This window comes from Musca vetustissima, unplaced genomic scaffold (assembly GCF_032173495.1).
Source record: "Musca vetustissima isolate MV318-11 ecotype Yass unplaced genomic scaffold, APGP_CSIRO_Mvet_v1 utg40450, whole genome shotgun sequence".
NCBI lineage: Eukaryota > Metazoa > Arthropoda > Insecta > Diptera > Muscidae > Musca > Musca vetustissima.
Window position 1 is genome coordinate 47420 of NW_026889029.1, and position 27409 is coordinate 74828.

The following is a 27409-nucleotide window of genomic DNA, read 5'->3' on the forward strand; positions in this document are numbered from 1 at the left end:
AATATTTGAAATTGACGGTTAACTATGTAAATATTTTGTAAATAATACTAAAAACTACATCTCTGTATCTACTACATTATTACACAACCAATACTAAACGCGGATCTTGCTTCTCATAAGTAGTACCTAAGCTCAATCAAATTTCAATAAAATCGCTACACTCCGAGTCCTGGACCGCCCGCCTCTAATTCGTTTATGCGAACACTGAAGGCTTCAGATCATTACCCACGCTTGCCCAAGTTGATGGACTCAGATCATAAGCTGGAGGTAGTTCATAAACAAGGAGTAGCCAACATTATTGTAAATCTTGTTGTTGTGAGTTTCTTCACTGGTGCTCAACGTGAGGCCGGCTTTATTGACACCCAACGTCGAGTTTCTTCACTGGCACCCAACGTGGGGCAAGTCTCATTGATACCCAAGGAGCTTTCTTCACTGGCGCCCAACTCAGTGGCCATGAACTACTACCTATAAGTAAAAGCCGAGGACAACACCAACAAGTCAGACGGCCTTATTTATAGACGCCCAACGAATTGGTCACGAATAACGACACAAAGATAGAAAAAGGAAAATACCAAAAGCAGAAAGCCAATTCCAACAACTGATCCAGGCAATGCAGAACGAAAACCGGACGCGTTCGTTTTGCATTGTACTTGCGTTTTCGGGGGCAGAGAAATGCCGCCTCAGTTGAAGAATTTGTGACATCCAGAGACATCGAGTCCATCTCAGACGCCGACACAGTAAACGAGTTGCAGCTTCTATTGGAAGATTATGCAGTTCGGAGAAAAAATGGTATTTTTGCAGAATCACCATGTACCATATCGTTTGCAGTTCTGTTCTAGGGGGAGAAGGCGTATACCTGACCTACCAACTCCCAGAAAGATATGATGACAACGAGAACGCCATCTTCATTACTGAATCAATACCAGATTCCACAACCATTTATTACTGTTGCATCATCGGGACGATTTCAGCATCAGAGGGGGAGACTGAAGCGGATCAACTCCAGTTTTATTCATATTGTATTTGATAGTATAAACACATACGTTTTATAAATCATTTAAATGCAACTCTTATTTAAATATTTGAAATTAACGGTTAACTATGTAAATATTTTGTAAATAGTACTAAAAACTACATCTCTGTATCTACTACATTATTACACAACCAATACTAGACGCGGATCTTGCTTCTCATAACTAGTACCTAAGCTCAATCAAATTTCAATAAAATCGCTACACTCCGAGTCCTGGACCACCCGGCTCTAATTCGTTTATGCGAACACTGAAGGCTTAAGATCATTACCCACGCTTGCCCAAGTTGATGGACTCAGATCATAAGCTGGAGGTAGTTCATAAACAAGGAGTAGCCAACATTATTGTAAATCTTGTTGTTTTGAGTTGCTTCACTGGTGCTCAACGTGAGGCCGGCTTTATTGGCACCCAACGTCGATTTTCTTGAAATCGAAATATTCATGAATTAGAATTTAAAAACGAGATATGGACGAACGGGCCTGTTCCTCGTATATCTCACATTTTAGGCACAAACTAGAAAATCTTCATTTGGAAATTTTAAGTGTCTCTTCATTAAAAATAAATCAAAAATAGTCACGTTTTTTAACTTTAAGGTATAAATGAAAATCACCTTTTCTATCGTAATTAAGAATAATAACAGAAGAAAATCATTCTTCCTATTATTAACTAATTTCCGTAATTACCACTAATTGTTATCCGATCACATTTGCAATCTTAATCCACTTGTGTATCTCCACCATTGAAAACTGCATTCCAATCTAGAGAAAACACCTTTGCACATTTTTTGTTCGAATTCAATCCACTGACATTATTTATTTAATAACTTATTCTAGAATTTGTTTTTTATTTGTCAAAGGTAAACAATTATCATAAATGTTTATTTAATATACCACTGCCTATAATTTTGTTTATTTGCTATTTGTTAGTTTAGATGTTTGGGTGTGTGTGCCGGTATCGGTGTTAAGTGTTAAACTAAAGTACGAGTATTTACAACAAATATTGACTTATAACTGTTTAACACAGGAGATCAACATCAATATGAAGTTCAAGTGAAAGTTTTCTTTTTTTCTGTGAATCAGTAGCACACAGCAGATGTTAGAATGGGGTTTTTGGAATCTGGACTACTGAGATATAAATATGTATACAGATGAAATATGTATACAGATGGTTCCTTCAAGTTTGCGGGTTTTTTCTAATACAAAAAATAAATTTTTATATCACAAAGCCATATTAAAGCAAACTCAATAATATTTTTGGACGGTAATAAAATATTGGTCCCTTCGAATTTGAGGCCCCTTTTTTCTAATACAAACATTAACTTGTTGTAATATAAACTTAGTGGAACATTTGGCAGAATGCTAAGCGATGAGCCAAAATTCCAGCGGAGAATTATTTAAATCAGGTATTCGTATATTTATAAAAATCGGCTTACATCCCTTCCAGATAAAATGCATCCTCCTGACAAAACAGGAATGGCAGAGGACAATGAAAACACTAAATTAGCAAGGACACTAACCACTATTCAAAAATCAAAGAGGGATTGATTCTATTATAACGATAGATGACAGTCCCCTCATCTAGGACATGCTACAGCAGATCAATCATATAATTAGCTAGTATTAAAACTATGAAATAATTAACGAAACTAACAAAAATACTAATAGAGTACGATGTTAATGCGTTGTGGAAGACTTCACCACTTTGGGTATATTCAACAGATAAATCCTAACAGACGTCGCATTTTTAAAGGTCCAGTAAAATGAAATTGGATCCATAAACATGTCATTCTGCAATTCATTACGCTGTACCAAATTTCGTGCAAACTGAAAGATATTAAGGGACTTTGGTACAACATTTACCTTAAATCGGACGAAAATATATACGGATCTATATCTAAATCTGAACCGATTTTCAGGAAACTTATCACACATCATTCTAGACCTAATTCATTACGCTGTGCCAAATTTCGTGCAAATCGAGAGATATATATAGGGACTTTGGCGCAGCATTTACATTAAATCGGACGAAAATATATATGGGAGCTATATCTAAATCTGAACCGATTTTCAGGAAACTTTCGTGCAAATCGAGAGATATATAGTGACTTTGGCGCACCATTTACATTAAATCGGACGAAAATATATATGGGAGCTATATCTAAATCTGAACCGATTTTCAGGAGACTTAACACACATCATTCTAGACCTAATTTATTACGCTGTGCCAAGTTTCGTGCAAATCGAGAGATATATAGGGACTTTGGTGCACCATTTAAATCGGACGAAAATATATATTGGAGCTATATCCAAATCTGAACCGATTTTTCCCAATTTCAATAGGGTTCGTCCTTGGGCCAAATAAGTGACCTATGCCAAATTTCATCCAAATCGGATCATAAATGCGACCTGTACTTTGTTCAAAAAATACCTGGACGGACGGACATGTGTAAATCGACTCAGAATGTGATTCTAGGTATATTCTCAAAAGGAACCATGTTTCTATCTCGTTTCCTTTTGCCTGTTACAAACATATGAACAAAGACATAATACCCTGTACCACAGTGCGGTGAAGGGTATAAAAACATTTAGATATGTTCACGAACATCTTTCGTTTTCAAGGCTAGATTGTTTTTCACAGATTAGGTCAATATATGATTTGATGGTTCAATTGGTACCACTGTACATTCTGCCAATGAACGGGAAAATCTAGACGAATGATTGAATCAAAAGGAACTAGTGAACGAGATCAAAGTGAACGACTGGAGGGACCAAATGAATGAACAAATCGGACCCAGTACGGATCGTTGCTTATGCGGAATAGTTCTTTTGAACTAATTCGATTCGGAACCAAGCAAATATAGCATTTGGGAAAAATATCATGTCGATATATTTAAGAACTGAAACTTCATTCGGAAAAAGAGTACAGAAATACCATGATATGATAACCAAATATTTTTAAGGGAACATTACGTTAAGTAAATAGTTTAATGTTCTGGGCCGATCAATTTCCTGTGAGGATATATGAATTTAAAAATGTATGTAGTCAAATCCTCTTCGATTCAGGACATCATACATATCAATGAGCAGTTGAAATGCTCGAGCAGAATTCAGTCTAATTAAATATTTGGTAGGAAATATTATCAATGTTGGTTCATGATTAACCGAATTGGCAACTCTAGTTTAATATTTTGGATTCCTATCAACATATTATCAATATCGGTCTATGATGAGGTATAGTCTCAATATAATGGAATCCCTTAATTTTCGATATTTTGAGGTATTATAACTTTGTGTAGCCGCGAAATATTAGCCCTAAACCCACCTTTACATCACCATGAAGATTGGTATACTATCTTCATATATCGAATAGCTGAGTTGATCTAGACATGTGTGTCCGTCCAATCCGGACCATTCTTCACGAAATTTTGCATGTAGAATGTATTCTGGCCAATGAAGACCCCTATTGTTTTTGGTAATGATCGGTTAATATTTTGAGGATGTGTGGAAGCTCTAGAGGCCACAATTATGACCCGAACATCGCGAAATTTTACATGGAGAAGGAGTCAAAGAATATACATGCCTATATTAATAATGATCGGTCAATATTTAGCGGGTTAAATGGAGTCTGACATGTGTCAGAAAAATTACTACATTTGTATTCCATGACGTATATATTTACTCCTGAAGGACATAGACCCGAGAAGTTGATAGTATATCCTAGATTGATACCAATTATATTGTTGTATGTACTCGTTTGTGGGAGAATTACTATTTCCCTACTAGATGTTGGAAATGTCGCGCTGAACGCTTTGAAATTTTACATAAAGTTCCAGTTATGATGAAGGACGGCGCCTATAATTTTCGGTGATGTTAAGAGGATATTAAGGTGGTGTAATAAACCGAAAACTTTATTTTTGTCAGATTTTCTAGTCGCTCTCGAAAATCCACGGTGAAAGAGATTTGTTTAGATGATCGGCCAATATTCCAATTTTTTTGTGTGTAAATATTCACCTCGGGATAATTAGATTTGGAAAATATGGCAGGGTTAGAAAGTGGAACTGTTGACATATAACCGGTCACAAAGGTGCACATATTGCGAAATATTACCCAGGCCCAGAATATAGGACCACAGAAAGATTGATTTTTGTGGTAGTTTTGTCGGGTATCATATGGTCGACCCCGTCGGACTATACTGCCCCGCTTTAATATTTGGGATTCTCATTAGCCGGGGAAACTTCCTACCAACAATTATATATGTATCGTCGATCTTTAGGTATAGCCCTTATATAAAGGTCTAACCCCATTACAGTTATTTTGATGGTCCTAGGGGCATTTTCCACACGAATTGACCATATCTTAGAATTACGTAGAGAGTATTACAGTATGACCTGTGTACATTGGTATTTCCAATTTTCAGTCTGCAATTTACTATGACGTAGCCCTCATATAGAAGAATTGAACCAAACTTTACTTACATAGTTGGCTCGAGACAAAACATTTTTTCCATAAGCCGAACTTAAAAAAGATTTCCCGGCGCGTCGATCTTGGGCGCATTTTATCCAATTTGAAAGACCATATTTTGATATGTCATCCTCCACTTGATTTTTTCCATTGAATTCGTGGCCTTCCCCTTCTGCTTGAACCATCAGTAGGCTCGCTTTTATATGCCTTTTGAGCTGTGATATCCTCATTCATTCGTACAGCTCCATACGATTAATTATGCCATTTGACGCCGATATTCACCGTCGACGCAGATCTTTCGGAGAATTTTTCTCTCAAACACTTTGCACAATTTAATATTTTAATCAAGCCTTTATAATTTTGGAAGATCGGACTAATCGGTCCACTGCTTTGGGTACCACCCGAACAAAGGGTAAACATTTTGAATTTTTGTACATTTCATATGAAGCAAACGGAACATAAAATTGTATCCAAACCTTGTACATATTTTTAAATAAGTCCAAATCGATTCCGAAGGTGGGACCCATCGGTCTACTATATCAAGTACCTCCCCCCACAAAGTGTTAACATTTTGAAATTTTTTAATTCTATATCAAGTGGATGAAATGCCGAAACTTTATAAATCGTAATAATTTCACAAAACCTACATTAAATCCTGAAATCTTTTAAGGCAACTTCATCGGGTAACTCAGCAGAGTTGGTCAACTATTTGATAAAGCGAATAGTATATATTGGTCTGTCATGTTTAGATCACATAGGATTGGTGTAAACATGACTCATATATTTATATTAATTATAGATTTAGTGCATTTATGGGTTATATAGGTCTACCATCTCTGGTATCTCCTCCATAAACTGGCACTAGACAGTAATTTCGTACGCCTCCCCCAACCATAGCCTTAATTTATATATCTGTGGGCAATATCGACTGTCACTTTTTATTTTATTTAATTGCTATTTCATAAGAATAATTTATCACCATGATTTGACAATTATTAGGGATTTTCACATACCGGAACGGTCTATTAATCTGTGTATTTCTGAGAAATAGTTCATGAAATGCATAGCGAATATTAAATAAATTTAAATCCAATATGTATATCTATATTAACAAACAAATGCAGTGTAAAGGGTGAATCATTCGAATGCGTTCTGAATTAAATAAAAATGTGATTAACATTTCCATTGTTACAAATAAACAAAGGGAAAATGAAACTGAACAAGTGCAGTGAAAAAGAAGGTCATCGTTAGAGTTCAAATATCAGATTCCTACACCAATAAAAATTTCTCTCATCTATTTACAGTAGACCACGGATATAAGAAATTCTCATAAAAAACACGTACATAAGAAAATGTGTCACCCATATAAGAAAACAGTTCATTATATAAAATATAGGAAAATAGGCTTGAGTGTAACGAACCTTATATACGGTTAATATATTCTAACCCTATCGATTTTTAATCAGGTTACACGTGATTTGAAAAAAAAAACCATGTAAAGCGGCTAGTTAACCTCCTCTATGAGGACTTATTTGACATATATGTAATTGAATTGAGAGAATTTAGATCTATTGGATTTAATAAATACGGTACGGTACGGTTCATTTTAATAAATTAATATATAAAAAAGTTATGTATTATCTTAAGATGTTTTCATTTTAGAAATCATGTACAGTTTTTTTCCTATAATTTTATTTGCGTATTAATTGAAATAATTAACAATATTTCATATTGTTTATGTGATTAATTGCATTTATTCCACATTATGCATTGCTGTCAATGAGAATTTTAATCTATTGGGTGTTTATTGTATGTATAAGTATATGCGTTTGAAGTTTTATTTATGAATATATTTAAATGATAATCAGTAAATGAATTTATATACACACAATTCAATTCATTCCTTTCTCCCCTTCTGAATATGATTGTTAAATGCTTATAAATTGCCGATATTTATTTCATTTGTACTTCGTTCCCTTGTAATTCGCCCATGTGTGTTAAAAATCTCATTATCGTCGAATACTTCTTTGTAAAGCTAATGAGAACTGCGAATAATAGGCGTGTTTTTGTCATGTAAAAATAATGATGGATTTTATTTTAGATACTTCTACAATTGTGACAAACCAACAATTAATTGGAAAATTGTTAAAATAAAGAGACATTGGTCATAGAAATCGATAAACATTACCCGTTTTTATTTATTAAGTGCGGACATATTTGTTATTATATCATTTTTACAATTGCCGTAGGAAACTTAAAAGCCCTTATATATTTATGTACCACCTTGGGTTCTGTTATGGTAGATACTCATTTACATTCAAATTAGAAGAGGAGTGAGAACGCTTTGGTAGAGTTGAAGGTGTTACCAGACGTCTGCAAAAAACGCTGGGACTCTTGTGCCACTCAATCTCTTCTTGCGTTTAATGTGATGACCCCTTGGGTTCTGTTATGGTAGCAACTCCTTTCTAATTTACGGATTATTTTACATATACTTGTAAATAATTCATATGTTTTATTTATCTGTTTGCAATTTTATAGTTTTGTTAATTTTCTCTCTTCTTTCTATATTCTCACAATTTCTAAACCACAATTATTATCCAATTAACATTTGAGAAGTGCCACCAAAACTTGTCCATATGTCTGCAAATGCAAACATATGTCAGTCAGTTAAAAAAAATATTTCCTCGTTTAAATTTGTTATTAACGCATTCCATGTACGGCTATCAATAGCTATCTTCTCAAAAAAAATAATAATAAATAAATAAGAATACGGTAAACAGATGGTGCTTAGAAATCTTCATATTCTAGCAAAGCCTCAAGCTATAATCGAACAAAGAGAGCTCTGTTAATCAACCACTTCAAACTCAACATATTTTGGATGTATATTTTGTTTTCAAATGAAAGTCTGAAAAAGCAAATCGAAACAGGTTTAAATAAAATCACAACATTACTAATTAAAATTAAATTGCTTTGGCTGTTGTAAAAAGGGTAATACAAATGTTAATGTCTAATTTTATAGTCAATAAATGTGTTTAAATAAAATATACCCAGGGTATGAAAGAGGACCTTTTGAAGTTAGAACCATTGAAGGGGCAGGATCACCCAATGAGGTCGAAAAATTATATGAGGACTAATCCAAAATGTGCACCGATATTGAACAGTTTTGGTAGGAAGATTTTACATCTAATGAAAATCCAAAATAAACCAGTAAGGAGAGTTCAAAAGTCGGACGGGCCGTTTATATGGTACCACTTGGGTACATACAAAAGATGCTCATATGTACAATATACTGTAGATAAAGCAAACGTAGTACCCTCCAACCATTGAAATGAAATCGACAGTAATTAAATATGTTAACTACATAGATAGTTGAACAAATTTAGTTTAATTAATGGGAATTCTCTGATAAATTGCATGTCAATCGGGCAGACTTGGGTTCGTTGGTTTACCATTTGTATACAATTATATATGGGAGCTATATCTAAATCTAAGCCGATTTCAACAAAACTTCACGTGCGTCAACCTGCTCCAATTCCAATACGTTGTGCAAAATGTTATTTCAACCTTGGCAGTTTGGTGTACCAAACTAAATTTTATTCTGATAAATTTTATATGAGCAATGCTTGGAATCATGACACGCTATCGGCAAATCACCCCTAACCCCGTTCAGTACGTTTTTCTCCAGGACCTGATTGAACATCACACCACATATTTGGACAATTTTATTAATGCCGTATAATCTCCTCATACCATTACTGATAAGCCCCCATGCTTAACTGTGTTATTAGTATTTCTGGGGTTAAATTCCTGCAGTGGTGGACAATATTTGTACTATCATTTCCGAACACATTTAAATTACATTCATCGCCAGAATCTGTATTTCTAGAAGCATGTTCTTATTTTCTTGCCAATTTTTTGAGTAGACAGAAGCGAAATTTTAAATGTTTCTCAGTCATCGACTAATTATTATAAATCAAAAGCAAATCAATAACGTTCTTAAAATTTTTAATGTGTCCAAAATTCTAAGAATACCGACTTGGGTAATATTTTTTAGTGCGGAGATGTGGGGTACCGTATAAAAAAACCATATCGGGGGCATCATATTATGGGGGCTACCCTTAAACGTGGGTCAATATTAAATATTTTTAGTAAAAATTACAGCCAAGTTGGTTGGAAAATGTACTCCCCGAATTCTGGGGGGTACAATAAGAAGAGGGCTAACCTAAAACTTAGGTCTATATTAATAATTTTTGGTACGAATATGTGCTATTCAATGAGAACCCAAAATACCAAATTACTGCCAATTCAGTGGAAAACTGTATCCATAATCCCCAAACTACCGAATATTGGAAGTACCTTTATATGGGGTATACCCTGAAATTTGGATCACTGTTAATAATTTTTGGTACGGCTATGTGTTATTCAATGAGAACCCAAAATACCAAATTACAGGCAATTCGGCTGGAAAACGTGTACAAAGTCCCCAAAATACCAAGGTACCGTTATATGGGGACTACACCAAAACGTGGACCGATATATACGATTTGCAATACTAATCATCCTAGGAGTACTAGCAATGTCTGTGAAGACGGACAGACAGACTGACGTGCTTAAATTGACATAGAATTTAATTAATGATAAATAATTGTATGAGCACAAGTGTATGTACTCGTATATGGAATTTAAGTTAAAATGTTCAAGGGTTAACATGGTCAGATATTTAGTGGTGAGGTGTATAATTAGAAAAATGTTGCCTCGTCTCGGAAATTAGCTTCGCAGAAAGTAAAAGTTCAGTTGTAGTTGTGTAGGATATGGTTGGCCCCATCCGACTATAATGCTCCGTTCACTGTTATATATATATATATATATATATATACTACTTTATTTTACTCTGCAAATTTAAATATTCCAACTCAAACCTCTTTTTCAGAACCAGTAAGATTTTTTTTATACCCTCCACCATAGTATGGAGGGTATATTAATTTTGTCATTCCGTTTGTAACTCATCGAAATATTCATTTCCGACCCTATAAAGTATTTATATTCTTGATCAGGGTAAAATTCTAAGACGATCTAGCCATGTCCGTCCGTCTGTTGTAATAACGCTATCTTCTAAAGGAATTGAGATAGGGTGCTGAAATTTTGCATAGGGTTGTCTTTTGTCTGCAGGCAAGTCAAGTTCGAAGATGGGATATATCGGTATAGGTATAGCTCCCATATAACAGTACCTCCCAATTTTCGGTATTTTGGGGTTCTTGAGCTCGTTTTTCAACCGAATACGCTGAAATTTGGTACATTGAGTTCTTATTGGGTACTAAATGTCTCCACAAAAAATTATAAATATAGGTCCACTTTTTCTGGTAGCCCCCATATAACGGTACCTCCTAATTCTCAGTATTTTGGGGGTTTTGATCGTATTTTTCCACCCAATTGGCTGTAATTTAGTATTTCGAGTTCTTAATAGGTACAAAATCTCTCCAAAAAAAAATTATAAATATAGGTCAATTTTTTCGGATAGCCCCCGTATAAGGGTACCCCCAATTTTCGGTATTTTGGGGTTCTTGAGCGCGTTTTTCAACCGAATTCTCTGAAATTTGGAACATTGGATTCTTATTTGGTCCCAAATATCTAAACTAAAAATTATAATTATCGGTCCACTTTTTCTGGTAGCCCCCATATAACGGTACCCCCCAAATTTCCGTATTTTGGGGGTTTTGATCGCATTTTTTCATCGAATTGGCTGTTATTAAGTAGTTTGAGTTCTTATTGGGTAGCAAATTTCTCCACTAAAAATTATAAATATAGGTCAATTTTTTCGGATAGCCCCCATATAAGGGTACCCCCAATTTTCGGTATTTTGGGGTTCTTGAGCGCGTTTTTCTACCAAACTCGCTGCAATTTGGTATTTTGTAGTCGTATGTGGTAAGAAATCTCCCCACCAAAAATTATTAATATTCGCCCCCTTTTTGGGATAGTCCCCATATAACCCCCTTTTATTTATATTAAAATGGTTATCTGATTTGTTCCGCGTTTTGGGTTTGGTTCTAACGCTCTGTTGCAATCATTTCTCCTGCGGAGGATGTCGAGATAAAACAAATAGAACGCAAGGTTCGATAATGAACTATATATGAACTAGCTCCTGTGTGGGAGGTACCAGAAGAAGTGGACCGATGTTCCCCATCTTCGAACTTAAACTAAGTTTGGAAGAAATAATATTTTCTGAAACAAATTTGGTTCAAAGAAAAATGGGGTCTAGAACCATTTAACTGTGTCAAAGTGTATACCCCCCCTTAGCCAAAAAGCTGAGGGTATATTAACAATTAATAGTTTCTGAAATTTGTTTTATATTTTACAGTAGGGTTTACATAATCGATTTGTAGAAATGTCTATATAGGTCCACTTTTTGTATTTTCCCTATATTTTCATTTCAAGTACCTGTTAGTATATCTTTGGTGGAGGGTATCCAAAGTTCGGCCCGACCGAACTTAACGCTTTTTCACTTGTTTAATCTTTTTTTTGATTTCCCCTTAACGAATTCGAAAAACTCTCATTTTCAATAAATTGATGTTAATTTAATCAGAACAATTCCGTTTCATCATTCCCATATTAATTATTCATGATTGAATTTAGTATAAAAAAATCCACAACAATCCCAAATATTCTTCAATATTCAAACACATCTGGTAGCTCTGCGGCCAGCGAATAAAAATGTAAATAAACACAAAAGAGATCGCACAAGAATGATTCTTGTTAGAACGAATAAAATGCCATCGGATAGATATTCTGATCAGAGGCTAAACCGAGAAAAACATAGCAGCAGATACCAAATAACCGAAAAACAAAAAAATATCAGAATATTCAATAAAAAGAAGAAGAGAAAGAGAATGGGAAGAGAGGAAGATCACTATCAAATAATAAAATTATTAATCAATTTGATAGAGGGAAGAGAAGACAGAGGGACGGATAGATACTACGACTGTCAGTCAAAGCAAAAAAAAAAAAACAACAGACAAAGAATATGCATATTACGAAAATGAGTAGAATAACAAAAAATTAAAAAAAAAGAAACGAAAGAATCTGTGAATCAGTAAAATTAAATGCAGGCAATTAAAAAAAATAAATTAAAAAATTGAGAATAAAAGAAAAAACACGGTGAAATCGTAGACAATGGAAATTTACATAGCTAGTCGGAATGTAAATGTAAAAAAAATACGAAGAAGAATTGAAATAAATATTCAAAAGTTCACAACAAGGGGCAGAAATACAACAAAAAGAGAAGAAACAGTTCAGCAGAAAAAAAATATGGAAATTTCATACCCTCGAATTCTAATTAAGTTAAAATGGTTGTAAAGAAAAAAAATTGTTGTTGTTGGGGTTTGTGTTGTTGTAATACTTACTGCTACGATTTCCTTCCTTGACACGTAATGTCAAATTGTGAAAGGCCAAATCCACGGCCGGTCGCTTCGGCAGATGTTGTAGCGTTTTGGTTTGGACGGGCACAATTTGGGCCTTGTTGCCCCGCTGGCTGTCACTTAAAAGATTTTTATTTATTAAATCGCTTTCCACCATTTTGATAAGATTATTTTTTTTTATTTATTCAAAACCAAATCACAGTAAACATAGATATAAAAAATTCTATTTGTTTTTATTTTTCAAAATTCTTTAAAAAATATTTTTTCGTTTTTCCCATAGATGGATGGGTTAAATTTTGTTAATAGTTCCACAAAAACTCCACTGCCAAGAGTTCTTCGTAGTTGGGACAAAAAAATTAAAACTACGACGCGTTTTCTTTGTGTTCTTTACGAAAAGATACAAGAAACGAAACACCACGAGAAAACCGATACTCGGTTCTTATTTTTTCAATTCAAAACAAAAAAGGCTTTTCGGCAACTGGTTGTGTGGTGAGTGATTTTGTTGTTGTTATTGTTTGTATCTCGACCTTATTCCAAGTTCAAAATATTTTCACCGTTCCCATTAAGAAACCCTCCTCTTCAATGTATGTCTGTCTGACATACGAACAAAGAACCCACTGAACGAACGAACGATTGAATCTCGACACACAAAACAGAAAGAAAGACGAGGAAAAATCCCAACCGCTCGTATACACGGTGTGATCGCAACTAATTTCTATTGAATGTGGCGGCTGTTCGGTTACTTTGGGACTTTGGCGTTTTTCTTGCCTCAGCGTTAATTTCGTTTTGTTGTTGTTGTTGCTGTTTGTTTTTGTTTTCAATTCAGTTCATAGGTTTTTGTTTCGTATACGACGTTGTTTCTTGTGTGCTGGAGGTAGTAACAACCCGAGTAAAGGTGTTGTTGGTGGTGGTAGAAATACTCTTCTTGTTGTTGTATTGATTAACCAGTCCCCAATTGTTGTTGTTGCTGTTGTTCTTGTTATTCGTTTTAATCGTTCTGATGACTACTGTCACCAGTAGAACACACAAAGTATCGACGAATAACAAAAATAACAACAACAACAAATTGTATTCACTTATCAGTTCATTTTCTCACCACTAAATCGATGGCTCGCTCGTTCATTCTCTCATACATTGAGCGAACCCCCCATACAACGCACAACAAAAATAACTCTTATAAGAATCGAACATATGTTTGTTTGTATCGGCGTTTGTTCATTCGCTCTCACTCATTTGTTTATCGATGGTGTTATGGGGCTTGGCAACTCTATGTGAATTTATCAAATATTTTCCTTTGTTTTAAATTTGGTGTTGAGAAATGAAATCGTTGAGAGTGAGAAAGAGCTACAAATGCAGTGGTCTCTCAACACGATATTAGTAATATCAATGTGGCGTTTTTGTATGTTAGTCATTAAAAAGCTTTTTTGAAATTACAGCAAAAACTCGCTAATACGGATGATTGCAGACCCCAATCCGGATTACCGAGATTTTTTAAATTGCTTTAAATTTAAATAAAAACCTCATTAGTTTAGTAAAAACGATCAGATTTTTCTGGAACCGGTACCCAGTTCTACGGATCCGGTTAATATAAAATTAATATAATTTTAAAGCTTATAATATACCTTTCATTGAGTGGTAATATGATCAAACCGTTTTTGGAGATACAGTCAAAAACTGGGGTTTGGACTCCGATTTGTTTGAAAAACTCCCTAAAAGTCTAACTTGGGTCCATTATGGTATCTCTCCAAAGCTAATGATAGGCCACAAATTGCCCCTTCAAAATGGTGCGATATGCGGCTGTATCTGTCTATTCTATCCTTTAGATAGAATAGACATCTTTGGAGAACCATTGAAATGGAATCGGACGAACTATAGTTATTTGGTACATCATTTAGATGAAATCGGATGAAAATATAGTTGTCTTAATCGGTCACATATTAGTAGTATGGTGCTCCCTTTACACAAAATCGGACTATATATGGCTGGAAACTATATATGTGAGCTATATCTAAATCTGAACCGATTGCAACAAAAATTCGCATGCATAAATCCAGACCTAATTCAATACGCTGTGCTAACAGCGGACAAATATTCGCAGTATGGTGCTCCATTTACATAAAATCGGACGAAACTATATATGGGAGCTTTATCTAAATTTAAACCGATACCCACAAAACTTCACATACATCAATCTGGACCTAATTCAGTACGCTGTGGAAATTTTATATAAAATCGGACGAAATCTGAGCCGATTCCAATATAACTTCGCATACGTCTAGCTGGGCCTAATTCAGTACTCTGTGCAACATTTTGTCTCAATCGGACCAATGTTGGGAGTTTGGTGCTCCATTTACATAAAATCGGACGAAAGTATATATGGGAGCTATATCTAAATCTGAACCGATTTTCTTCAATTTCAAAAGGGTTCGTCCTTGGTCCAAATAATTGATCTGTGTCAAATTTCATCCTAATCGGATCAAAATACATGGACGGACGAACCACTTTCTGTCCGTCTGTCTATGCCACTAATGCACAAAATAGTGCGATAGCGGTGGCTAAACGCATATTCTCTTATTTTCTGGTGTGGTAAGCCATTTTTGATGATTATCTCTCACTTACGCTCTCGGACATTTACTCTCAATTTAGTTCTGTTCAACACTGTTCTATGCATATTCTCAAAAGAAACCATGGGTCTATCTCGATTTCTATTGCCTGTTACAAAGATATGCACAAAGGCATAATACCTTGTACCACAGTGTGGTGAATGGTATAAAAAGGGGGTTATATGGGGTCATCCCCCGAAAAGATAAATAATTTTTGGGAGAGGGAGGGAGATTTGTTGTAAAATACGACTACAAAATACTAAATTAAAGCGAATTCGGTGAAAACACGATCAAACCCCTCAAAATACTAAAAAATTTGGGGGTACCTTAATATGAGTTCTACCGGGAAAAGTGGGCTATATTTTTAATTTTTGGGGGAGGGATTAAGAACCGAAAGTTCCAAATTACTGTGAATTCGTTTAAAAAACGCGCTCAAAAATGGAGATGGAGAGTATAAAATAGCTTTCTAGTTGGGACACCACTTTTTGTGGTCTATGTCAAAATTTGGACCTATATTGATAATTTTCTGTATGTGTTTATTGATTTGTATGTATGTCAGCAATTTAGATTCCTTGATAACCTTGATAACCATAGAACTTCTGCAGAATTGTAAGTATAGGACCCTCCTAGAAGGGTCTCCTAATTATAAAATACCATTAGAAGGGTCTCTTAACTATACTAGACCTTTAAAAGCAACATATATAAAATACCATAAGAAGGACATCCTACCTATTGACGGCCTTTAGAAAGGGTATCCGAACAATAGAAGGCATTTAAGAGGATAACCAAACTGCAGAAGATCTTTAATGTGATCTACTATCTAAAGAACTAGTGGGATGGAATGACATGGAATGCCTAACGGTGGATTATGTTCATGACATCCAAATATGACATGCCCGACCGCGGGGTTGGAGCTGGAACTTCAATGGTAACAGGGATTGATGTTAGTGCACCGATGATTTAACCTCTTTCTCCAATTCCCGTAGTAAGTTCTCTAGTGTCCTCTTTTCTCTTAGATGTTTTCTCAGCTGTTTTCGCAAGTGCCTTCTGTCAAAATCGTGACTTTTGTATCTGAGTCTCCAAACATATTGATCAAAGGCCTCGATAAATCTTCGATGGCGGCAGGATCAGTTTTTCCGGGTCCCTGTTCGGGCGCCATTTATAATATTCGATTTTGTCCGAGGCTAAGGTAAACTCAGCAGTGGCCAAGATCGTCTTACGTGGTTACGTTATGTCCGATGGTGATAGGCAGGAAATCCGCTATTGTGTTCTCATAGATCGCTGATCTACCGTAGTTGTATAGGTTGTATTCGCACTCCTTCTATTTATTAGGGATCTTGAGGTATTCTCCATGTATGCTTATAAAAATCAGATCTCAACCAAATTGTCAACACTTCCATTTCTAAAATTCGTCCCATACACTCTCTTTACAATTCTACTCTTCATACAATTGACAACTTGTATTTTTCTGATTCTCACTCAGGACGTGTTGTTGGCTGTGATAAGGAGGAATATCGCGTCATGTTATTATTATTGTTGGCGCAATTTAATTCGACGTCGTCGTTGTTGTCCTCGTCTTTGTATTTGTTGTTGTATTTTATTTAATTATTACTCGTTTGGTAATTTTTCTAATATGTGTGGTGGTTTGTATTAGTAATGGGTAGATTCTGAACTTCGAACCCTACACTGAACGTTGTTATGTCCGATAATAAAAAAATTTGCGATCTTGAAAGGCAAGGCATTGTTGGTGTTGTTGTCGTCGTTTGTTAAGAAATATATATTTTTAATTGTGGTGCTTATTGTTCATAACAATTAAATCGAGGCGAATAACTTACATGGTTCGTGGAATGAAAAAATAAATCTGTTTTTTTTTCTGTGATGAAATAGTGGATTACAGGGTAATACAAAGGGGAGGGGTGGGAGATTTTAATCTTATAAAATAATAAAAGGGCTTTCATTAGGTATTCATCATGAGCGAACAATTTTCTTGGGAATAATTTAAAGTCAGGGTAGCAAAGGGAACCTAGATCACCTCTCCCAAAACGGTGAAATATGTTTTCATTTCTGAATTCAATATTTTTCTTATGGATTAGAATTCCCATTTTGAAAATAAAATAAATTTCGTGTGAACATCGATATTCACCTGATAATAATATTGTACTGATAAAAAACATAAACTAAAGTAGAATTTATTAACATTTAATGGCAGTTACTTTTTGTGGTGTTATCATACCGCTGATAAGCGTAGTAGACCCCGAAAATGTGTTTTTATGTACCTCAGATAGTCACCTTTAAGGCATTGGGAATTGAGCTAATAATCGTCGAACATGCATTCCCTTATCATCAATATTCCTTCAACTACTACCACATAATTGGTCATATTTATTATTTTCAATTTTTTTATTTTTCAAGTTTTTACGACAAGCCCTTTTACTGACCAAAATAAAAAAACAGAAAACCTGATATCTCAAAGCATTCCATTCCACACAAGTTCAAAAAAGCGACATTTAACGGTTACAGGTTCATTGTCACGGTCATCATAAGTATAGGACCGGTATGGACATAGCTAGGTAGCCTCGTGTGCCAAGTAAATGATCATCGTCAACAAAAACATGGAAATCAGATTCAAAAACGAACGGATAAATATCAATGAGTAGGTGAAGATCAGTAAAGCAAAAAAAGCTATGGAAACTGGTATTAAAAAAATAATTGCAATTGTTCAACGTCATAAAATTTAAAACCATTTTAGAATTCTGAAACTGGTTCTAGTTTCACAACGATTTTTTTGTAAAATTTTGAATTCATAATAACGAAATATTCTACTCAAATGGTATTATATTCTGTAGAAGACAACACGTTAAAAGGGTCTATTCAAATTCATGCTTCACTCTAAGCTCCCAAGCAAATGCTCGGTTAGTAATTTAAATACATGTTTTCTCGAGGGACTATTTCTATTAACTCAAAAGAAAGAATTTTTTCGTATACTATGGAATACCTTAGGGTGGGTCATCTAACTATAGATTACATTTGGAATATCATTTAAATGCTATCCTTACTCTGGACGTTCTTTAAAAAGTCTTTCTAAATGTAGAATACCTTTTTAAGATAAAGACTTTTAGAAGGATATCCTAACTATGTAAGACCTTTAAGTGGTATCTGCAGTCGATTTTATAAAGGGGTTCCTAACTAAAACAAATATTTAATATCGTCTCCTAACTATAGAAGTATTTGGAATGATTTACTAACTGTAGAAGGCCTTTAAAAGGTGTTCTAAATACAGAGACCCTTCAAAGGTTTAATTCAGACCGTTCTATTCAAATTCTATTAATTTATATAGAAGTACGAATGATATTTAAATAAAATTTTCCCAAGGGTCTTTTATTTCCATTAACTCTGAAGGGAGAGTGTTTCCATTTACTCTGAGGTTAACCAAGTAATTTCTTAACATGGGTCTTCCAACAGTAAAATATCTTTAGAGGAGTCTCTTTACTATTAAAAGTCTTTTAAATGTGTCGCCTGGCTGTAAAATGCCAATAGGGTCTCATAACTATATACAACTTTAAAACGAGTATCTTAACTATTCTATAGTTAAAAATGGCATTCTTCCTGCAGAAGACCTTTTGAAGTGGCTCCTAACTGTAAACCAGTGAGCGGAGCAGTATAGTCGGACGGGGCCGACCATATGATACCCTACACAACTTCCACGAAAATCTAACTTTCTGTGGTTATATATTCTGAGCATGGAAAATATTTCTCTATATTTGCACCCTCTTGACCGACTAGAGGTCAACAAATATTACTAATATTCAGTAAATCCCTTCTAATTACTTGTCCAGATTCCCTTCACGGTGGGTTGTGTTATGATGTTCGACTTTCAATTGTGGACTATATATATATTAGAAAAAACACAAAAAATTACGTTTTCGGTCCACCTCATCCCAATATTATTATCAGATCATCACCGAAAATTATAGGCGTTATCCTTGACCATTACTGGATCGTAATGGAAAATTTCAAAGCTATCCGCGCTATCCCCAGTGTGGTAATGTGTTACTAAATAATATCTGAGGACGTAAGCACCTGTAAATATTTAAATGTAACTCCCACATCCGAGTACATACGACAATATAATTGGTATCAATTTAAAGGTCAACCACACCTCTTGGATATACTATCAAATTCTCGGCTCTATGTCATTCAGGAGTAAATATATACGCTATAGAATACAAATTTTGCAATTTTTCACACAAAAGTTAGGGTCCATTTGACCCGCTAAATATTGGCCGATCTTTATCAAAACAGGCATGCTTATTCTTTGGCCCGATCCCCTTCTCTATGTCGAAATTCGCGGTGTTTGGGCCATAATTGCGGCCTCTAAAGCGACCAGAAAATCAGACAATAATAAAGTTTTTGGTCCATTTCATCCCCTAAATATTAACCGGTCTTTTCCAAAAATATGGGTCTTCATTGGCCAGAACCCATCCTACATGCAAAATTTCGTGAAGATTGGTCCATAACTGTGGCCTGTATCGTGTTTACAAATTATAATGGACAGACGGACGGACGGACACATATGTCTAGATCGACTCAGCTAGTCGAGATATGATGATCGGTATACTTAAAGGTGGGTCTAGGACCAATATTTCGCGGATTTACAAACTTTTGGATCTGCACAAAGCTATAATACCCTGACAACATAGTTGTGTAGGGTATAAAAAGGCTCGATGTTTGGGTGCCACACCAATTAAGAGAAAAAAATAGGATGGATCGAATTTCCATCTGCAAAGCCTTGGACAAACGGAGTGAGTTAGACCCATTTCTTAAACGAATGGTGACAGTAGATGAGAAATGGAAAACATACGAGAACCCTGTGCACCTCAAATGGTGGCCAAACCAGGTCTAACGGCCAGGAAGGTTCTGTAATACATTTGGTGGGACTAGAAGGGGATTATTTATTATGATTTGCTTCCATATGACCGAACGTTTAATTCTGATCTCTATTGTCAATAACTGGTCACTTTGAAGATAACAATTGACCAGAAACGGCCAAAAATGTCCAACAGGAGGGTTTTCGTGTTCCACCAGGATAACGCTAGGCCACACACATCTACAGTGAGTCGCCAGAATCTTCGGGAGCTTGGTTGGGAAGTTTTAATGCATCCGCCATACAGTCGAGATTTGGCACCAAGCGGTGCATACAACAAAATGGTGCATATTATTTTTCCCCAACCTGATATATCCTTGATCATAATAAAATTGTGCGTGTGTCTGTTAAAATCACTATAGAACTTGCAATATTTAAGATGGAGCTTTGAAATTTCGCACATACATTGGTATTTAAATGGGATATGTCGGTGCACTTTTTTTGAATGATATTAGGATACCGCACCCCTAATATTCGGTATTTGAAGCATTTGGTCATGTTTTTTCACCTAATCAGGGGAAATTTGAAATTTTGGGTTCATACTTGTCTTCCTGCAAAAACTTATAAAATAATTGTCCCCTTTTGACGGTACCTCTTTATTTGGTATTTTTAAGCTTTTGGATATGTTTTCCAACAGAACTGGTTTTAATTTGATTCTAGGAATTCTCATTGAGTAGATAATCTCCCTACCATAAATCGTCAAGATTGGTCCATGTTGCGGGGTAGCCCTCATATAACGGTGTCACCAATATGCGGTATTTTAGAATATTTGGTGTTTTTTTTTTAAGAAATGACTGTAATTTGGTACTTTGATTTCCCATTGGATATTAAATCTTACTACTAAAAATGATCGATATAGGTACACTTTTTTGGATACCGCCATATAACGGTAAGCTCATTATTCGGTATTTTGGGGATAATGAAAGACTACATACACTTTTAAACGTACACCTCATGGTGGAGAGTATAAAAAGTTCCACCCGTCCGAATTTAATATCCCCAATTATAAACCAGTAAGGAAAGTAGTAAAGTCGGACGGGGCCGACTATATGATACCCTTCACCACTATGGGTATATTAAACAGGACTATTAGCATGAAATTGGATGAAATAAGATATGTGATATTTATCTAAATGTTAATCTACCTAGATCTATCCATAAAGTATGTAAATCGACTTCAAGCAAATATAAATAGGTCATTCGTTGGGCTATGTCTGTACTTCTAGAAAACGCAACTACATAATTCTATGCTCAATTTTGTACGTTGTGCAAAATTTGATGTCAAACTGACTAACATGAGGAGTTTGATGCCCAATTTACTTGAAATCGGGCGAAAATATATATGGAAGCCCTATCCAAATATTAAGCGATTTCAAACAAACTTGTCACAGGATAGGTTGTACTAATTTCAGATTTTCTCGAAACTTGGCAGACATCACTCTAGGCTTAGTTCAGTACGTTGTGCCAAATTTCGTGCAAATCAAAAGATATATTGGGACTTTGGGGCACCATTTACATGAAATCGGACGAAACTATATATGGGAGCTATATCTAAATCTGGACCGATTTTCACGAAACTTGGCAGACATCATTATAGGCCTAAATGGTTTGCCTGTACCAAATTTCGTGCAAATCGAAAGATATATAGGGACCGTTTACATTAAATCGGTTAAATATATATATGAGAGCTATATCTAAATCTGAACCGATTTTTCCCAATTTCAATAGGGCTCGTCCTTGGGCCGAATATATATAGGGTCAACAGGTCCAATATTCTTTAAAGTACGAAAGGGTTTTATGTATATAAGTACTTTTTCAATAGCTGATCAAGTGATATTCTACTCAATAAAATACCGAATATATCATAAGAAATTATAAATAGCTAATAATCGTTATAGAAAAAATCATTCATATTTTCGATAAGGAACATATTTATCATTCGCCTGTTTTCGCCTATTCTTCAAAAACCCGAAACCTACAATTACACGTGGTTAATAAATTCACGATACCTTCAAATGATTGTAAAAAAAAAAACAAAAAACAAAGTTCCGCGATGACCAGCAATTAAGACGATATTGTAGTTTTTTTTTTTAAGTTATGTCACAATGTTGTTGTTGTTTTTTTTTATCAGAATGCTATTAAGAATGTTTGAAGTTCAACAGAAAAAAATTTCCTTTGATGATAAAGCACCTATCGTTTTTGTTGGCTTTGTAGTTTCGTTACCAATCGAATTAATCACCTGTCAAGATAAAGTTCCGCTCGCTTAAACAGTTTGTTGTCTTTGTGGTGGCTAGAAACAACATTTCAGTTATTTTTGTAAACAAAGACAATAGACCCCCGTCGCAGTGTAGGGAATTACCTCTTGAATTGTTCTTGAAAATTTTATATAAATTACCCTTTTGTGGGAATCGTGGGTTTAATCGTCTTTAGAGAGAGAGAGAGCACTATATTTAAATTATTTTTAAATTAAAGTTTTATGTTTTTAATTAAAACCAGTAAGGAAAGTAGTAAAGTCGGACGGGGCCGACTATATGATACCCTTGGGTATATTCTATATATATATATGGTATATATGGTCTTCGGTGCACCAATTACATAAAATCGGACGAAAATATATATGGGAGCTATATCTAAATCCGAACCAATTTTCACGAAACTTAGCACCCGTCATTCTAGCCTTAATTCAGTACACTATGAAAAATGTCGTGCAAATCGAATGATTTTCAAAGACTTTGGTGCCCCAAATAACTTAAAATCGGATGAAAATACATATGGGAGCTATATCTAAATCTGAACCAATTTTCACGAAGCCTTAATTCAGTACGCTATGACAAAATTCGTGCAAACTAAAAGATTTCCATAGACTTTGGTGCACCAATTACCTGAAATCGGGCGAAACTATATATGGGAGCTATATCTAAATCTAAACCGATTTTCATGAAACTTTGCACACATTATTATAGACGCAATTCAGTACGCTATGCAAATCGAAAAATATATAGGGTTTTCATTGCACCATTTACCTAAAATCGGGCGAAGCTATATATGGGAGCTATATCCAAATCTGAACCGATTTTCACGAAACTTTGCACACATTCTAGACTTAATTTAGTACGCTATGCCAAATTTCGTGCAAATCGAAAAATATATAGGGACTTTGGTACACAATTTACCTGAAATCGGACGAAGATATATATGGGAGCTATATCTAAATCTGAACCGATTTTCACGAAACTTGGCAAACTTCATTCTAGACCAAATTCATTACGCTGCTCCAAATTTCGTGCAAATCAAAAGATTTATAGGGACTTTAGTGTACTATTTACCTAAAATCGGGTGAAGCTATATATGGGAGCTATATCTAAATCTGAACCGATTTTCAAGAAATTTTACACACATCGTTCTAGACTTGATTCAGTACGCTATGCCAAATTTCGTGCAAATCGAAACATATATAGGTACTTTGGTGCACCATTTACCTTAAATCGGGCGAAAGTATATATGGGAGCTATATTTAAATCGGAAGCGATTTTCAAGAAATTTTACACTCATCATTCTAGACTCAATTCAGTACGCTGTGTCAAATTTCGTGCAAATTGAAAGATATATAGGAACTTTGGTGCACCATTTACACAAAATCGGTCGAAACTATACATGGGAGTTATATCTAAATCGGAACCGATTTTCAAGAAATTTTACACACATCATCTAGACTCAATTCAGTACGCTGTGCCAGATTTCGTGCAAATCGAAAGATATATAGGGACTTTGGTGCACCATTTACCTTAAATCGGACGAAAATATATACGCTGTTCTTAAAAGGAATTATGTGCCTATCTCGTTTCCTTTTGCGTGTTACAAACATATTCACAAAGTCATAATACCCTGTGCCACAGTGTGGTGAAGGGTATAAAAATTCACTGGTGTTTTTAATACCTTCCATTATGTGTCACTGATCCAATTTATTGTATGCCGATTAAACCAATCTAGCTACAAATACCCGAACGTCTGTCAGACTATAGATTGTAACGTCCACAAATTTTTCGTAGAGCTGAGTGTTCCAATAGAAAGTGTCACATTACGGGCCACAATTATGATGCCAAAATCACGGAGTTTTACAATGGACCAGGACTTGTCAACCAATCTTATAATACCCGCACTATATATTTGTATAGGGTATACGAATACAACAATGTCGTATTGCATTTTATCTTAAGTATTTATTGATTACTATTGTTCCCCATGGGTGTCGTGTGATAATTTTTTTTTTTGTTATTTGAAATGTCCATTTATTATTTGACTTTCATAGACCGCGTAAGCACAATGAACTCAAAGTCCAATTCATATTTAGCGAATCATAATTTTTTGTTTATATTGCGAACGAATTTTGTATATTTTTATCAGTTTATTACTTGCTTTATATGATAAAACTTAATTAATTAGTTTTAAAACAATAACAACTAATAATAATTTCCAGCGAATTTTGGTTGGTATAAAAACTCATGACCGCCTGAGGTATAATTTCATAATTTAGGAGGTGGAATAGAAAGCGGAGGATATCATCCGTACTGTAATATTCAATTACAATCTCAGTTATGTCCTATTGACATTTCTTATTTCTGGAAACACACATTATAATAATATATGTGCTCGTATATTGCATTACATTGTATTCATACTGTTCTTATCAATTAAATATTTTAATGGCTATTCACACAGAATGACGCCCTATTGTCCTCTACATATCACATCATTGTCTGAACGAAATGCCATAATTGACGCAATGATATTCTATAATAATAAAATACAAAATAAAGAAATAAAAATGTTACATCTTTTGGTATGACCATACTTAACCTCGTCTCGTGAAAGTTTTCTTTATGAAGTTGCTACAGTAAAACCATGTTCGATGCTTTCAATTCAATTTAGTTGCCACAAATTGGTCATAACTGGGAAATATTCACTTCTCAAGGGTTTCACTATATTATGTGTTGCAAGCAATGTTGTACACCCAATTTCCCAGCATTGAATATCTTCATTTGCTAGAGAATTGTGTCGAGCGTTGTAGGGTTTGAAGCAACAATAGTCAGAGCTGCAAATGCAATATAACTTAAATTGCATTTTTATACCCTTCACCACACTGTGGTGTAGTGTATTATGTCTTTGTGCATATGTTTGTAATAGGCAAAAATAATCGAGATAGACCCATGGTTCCTTTTGAGAATATGCATAGAATCACTTTCTGAGTCGATTTATGCATGTCCGTCCGTCTATCCGTCCATGTATTTTTGTGAACAAAGTACAGGTCGCATTTATGATCCGATTTGGATGAAATTTGGCACACCTCATTTATTTGGCCCAGGGACGAACCCTATTGAAATCGGGAAAAATCGGTTCAGATTTGGATATAGCTCCCATATATATTTTCATCCGATTTAAGGTAAATGGTGTACCAAAGACCCTATATATATTTCAATTTGTACGAAATTTGGCACAGCGTAATTAATTAGGTCTAGAACGATGTGTGTCAAGTTTCCTGAAAATCGGTTCAGATTTGGATATAGCTCCCATATATAGTTTCGTCCGATTTAAGGTAAATGGTGTACCAAAGTCCTTATATATATCTTTCGATTTACACGAAATTTGGCACAGCGTAATGAATTAGGTCTAGAATGATGTATGTCAAGTTTCCTGAAAATCGGTTCAGATTTGGATATAGCTCCCATATATATTTTCGACCGATTTAAGGTAAATGATGCACCAAGGTCCCTATATATCCTCCGATTTGCACGAAATTTGGCACAGCGTACTAAATTAAGTGTAAAACGATATGTGTTAAATTTCGTAAATATCGGTTCAGATTTAGATATAGCTCACATATATATTTTCGTCCAATTTTCTGTAAATAGTGCACCAAAGTCCCTTTGTATCCTTCATATTGCACGAAATTTGGCACAGTGTACTAAATTAAGTCTAAAACGATATGTTTTAAATTTCGTGGATATCGGTTCAGATTTAGATATAGCTCCCATATATGTTTTCGTCCGATTTTAGGTAAATAGTGCACCAAAGTCCCTATATATCCTTAGATTTGCACGAAATTTGACATAGCGTACTTAATTGAGTCTAGAATGATGAGTGGTGAGTTTCGGGAAAATCGGTTTAGATTTCGACATATCTGCTATATATATTTTCGTCCAATTTTATGTAAATTGTTCATCATGGTCCCTATATATATACTTCGATGTGCACAAAATTTGGCATAGCGTACTGAATTAAGTCTAGAAAGATGGTTGTTAATTTCCGTGAAAATCGGTTTAGAATTTAATATAGCTCCCACATATATATAATATTTTAAAACAACGCGGCGTACCGAATAGCGTGTATCAATTTTGCTATAAATCGTTTTCCATAAATTTTCCCCATGTTACGCAGACGGCTCTAAATCTGCTCGAATGAAATTAAAGTTAGGATAGGTTGGTGAAAGAGAGAACATAGGCATGCAATTGTTAGGATACATATGTACAATATACCCAAAGTGGTGAAGGGTTTCATATAGTCGGCCCAGTCCGACTTTACAACTTTCCTTACTAGTTTTAGAATACTTCTTTCTAATGATATCCTCTATTATCTCTTTTATATTCCATACCTTATGGTGGAGTGTAGCACCTCAAAATTCTCGTCCGAAATTCCTTAAAATCTATATATTAATCTATCAGATTAAAATTATATATCGATTTTGTCTATGGAAATAACGATATTTCAGATAGAGCTTTGACATTTTGGACATACATTCATATATTGATACTACTTCTAGCATGTTTTTATTCCCAAAACATTTTCAATTTAGGTTCATGTACTTATACACACCATGAGCCTGATTAACTATAATTATACCCTACATAACTATAACTTGTGTGGCCCCAAGAGTTGTAACACCACGAAATATTGGTCCTAGACACACCTTTAAGTATACCGA

The 27409-nt window shown here is 34.8% G+C and overlaps 1 protein-coding gene across 1 annotated transcript in view; it reads right to left on the reverse strand.

Annotated features, from left to right (window-relative positions):
• Positions 1-13083, reverse strand: part of LOC133336778 (ATP-binding cassette sub-family G member 1-like) — a 46020-nt gene extending 32937 nt beyond the window's left edge. Inside the window, exon 1 of the mRNA XM_061545059.1 lies at positions 12889-13083. Within this exon, the coding sequence (XP_061401043.1) occupies positions 12889-13060 (172 nt within the window). The 5' untranslated portion in view covers positions 13061-13083. The remainder of the gene's footprint in view (positions 1-12888) is intronic.
• Between the last annotated feature and the right edge of the window lie 14326 nt (positions 13084-27409).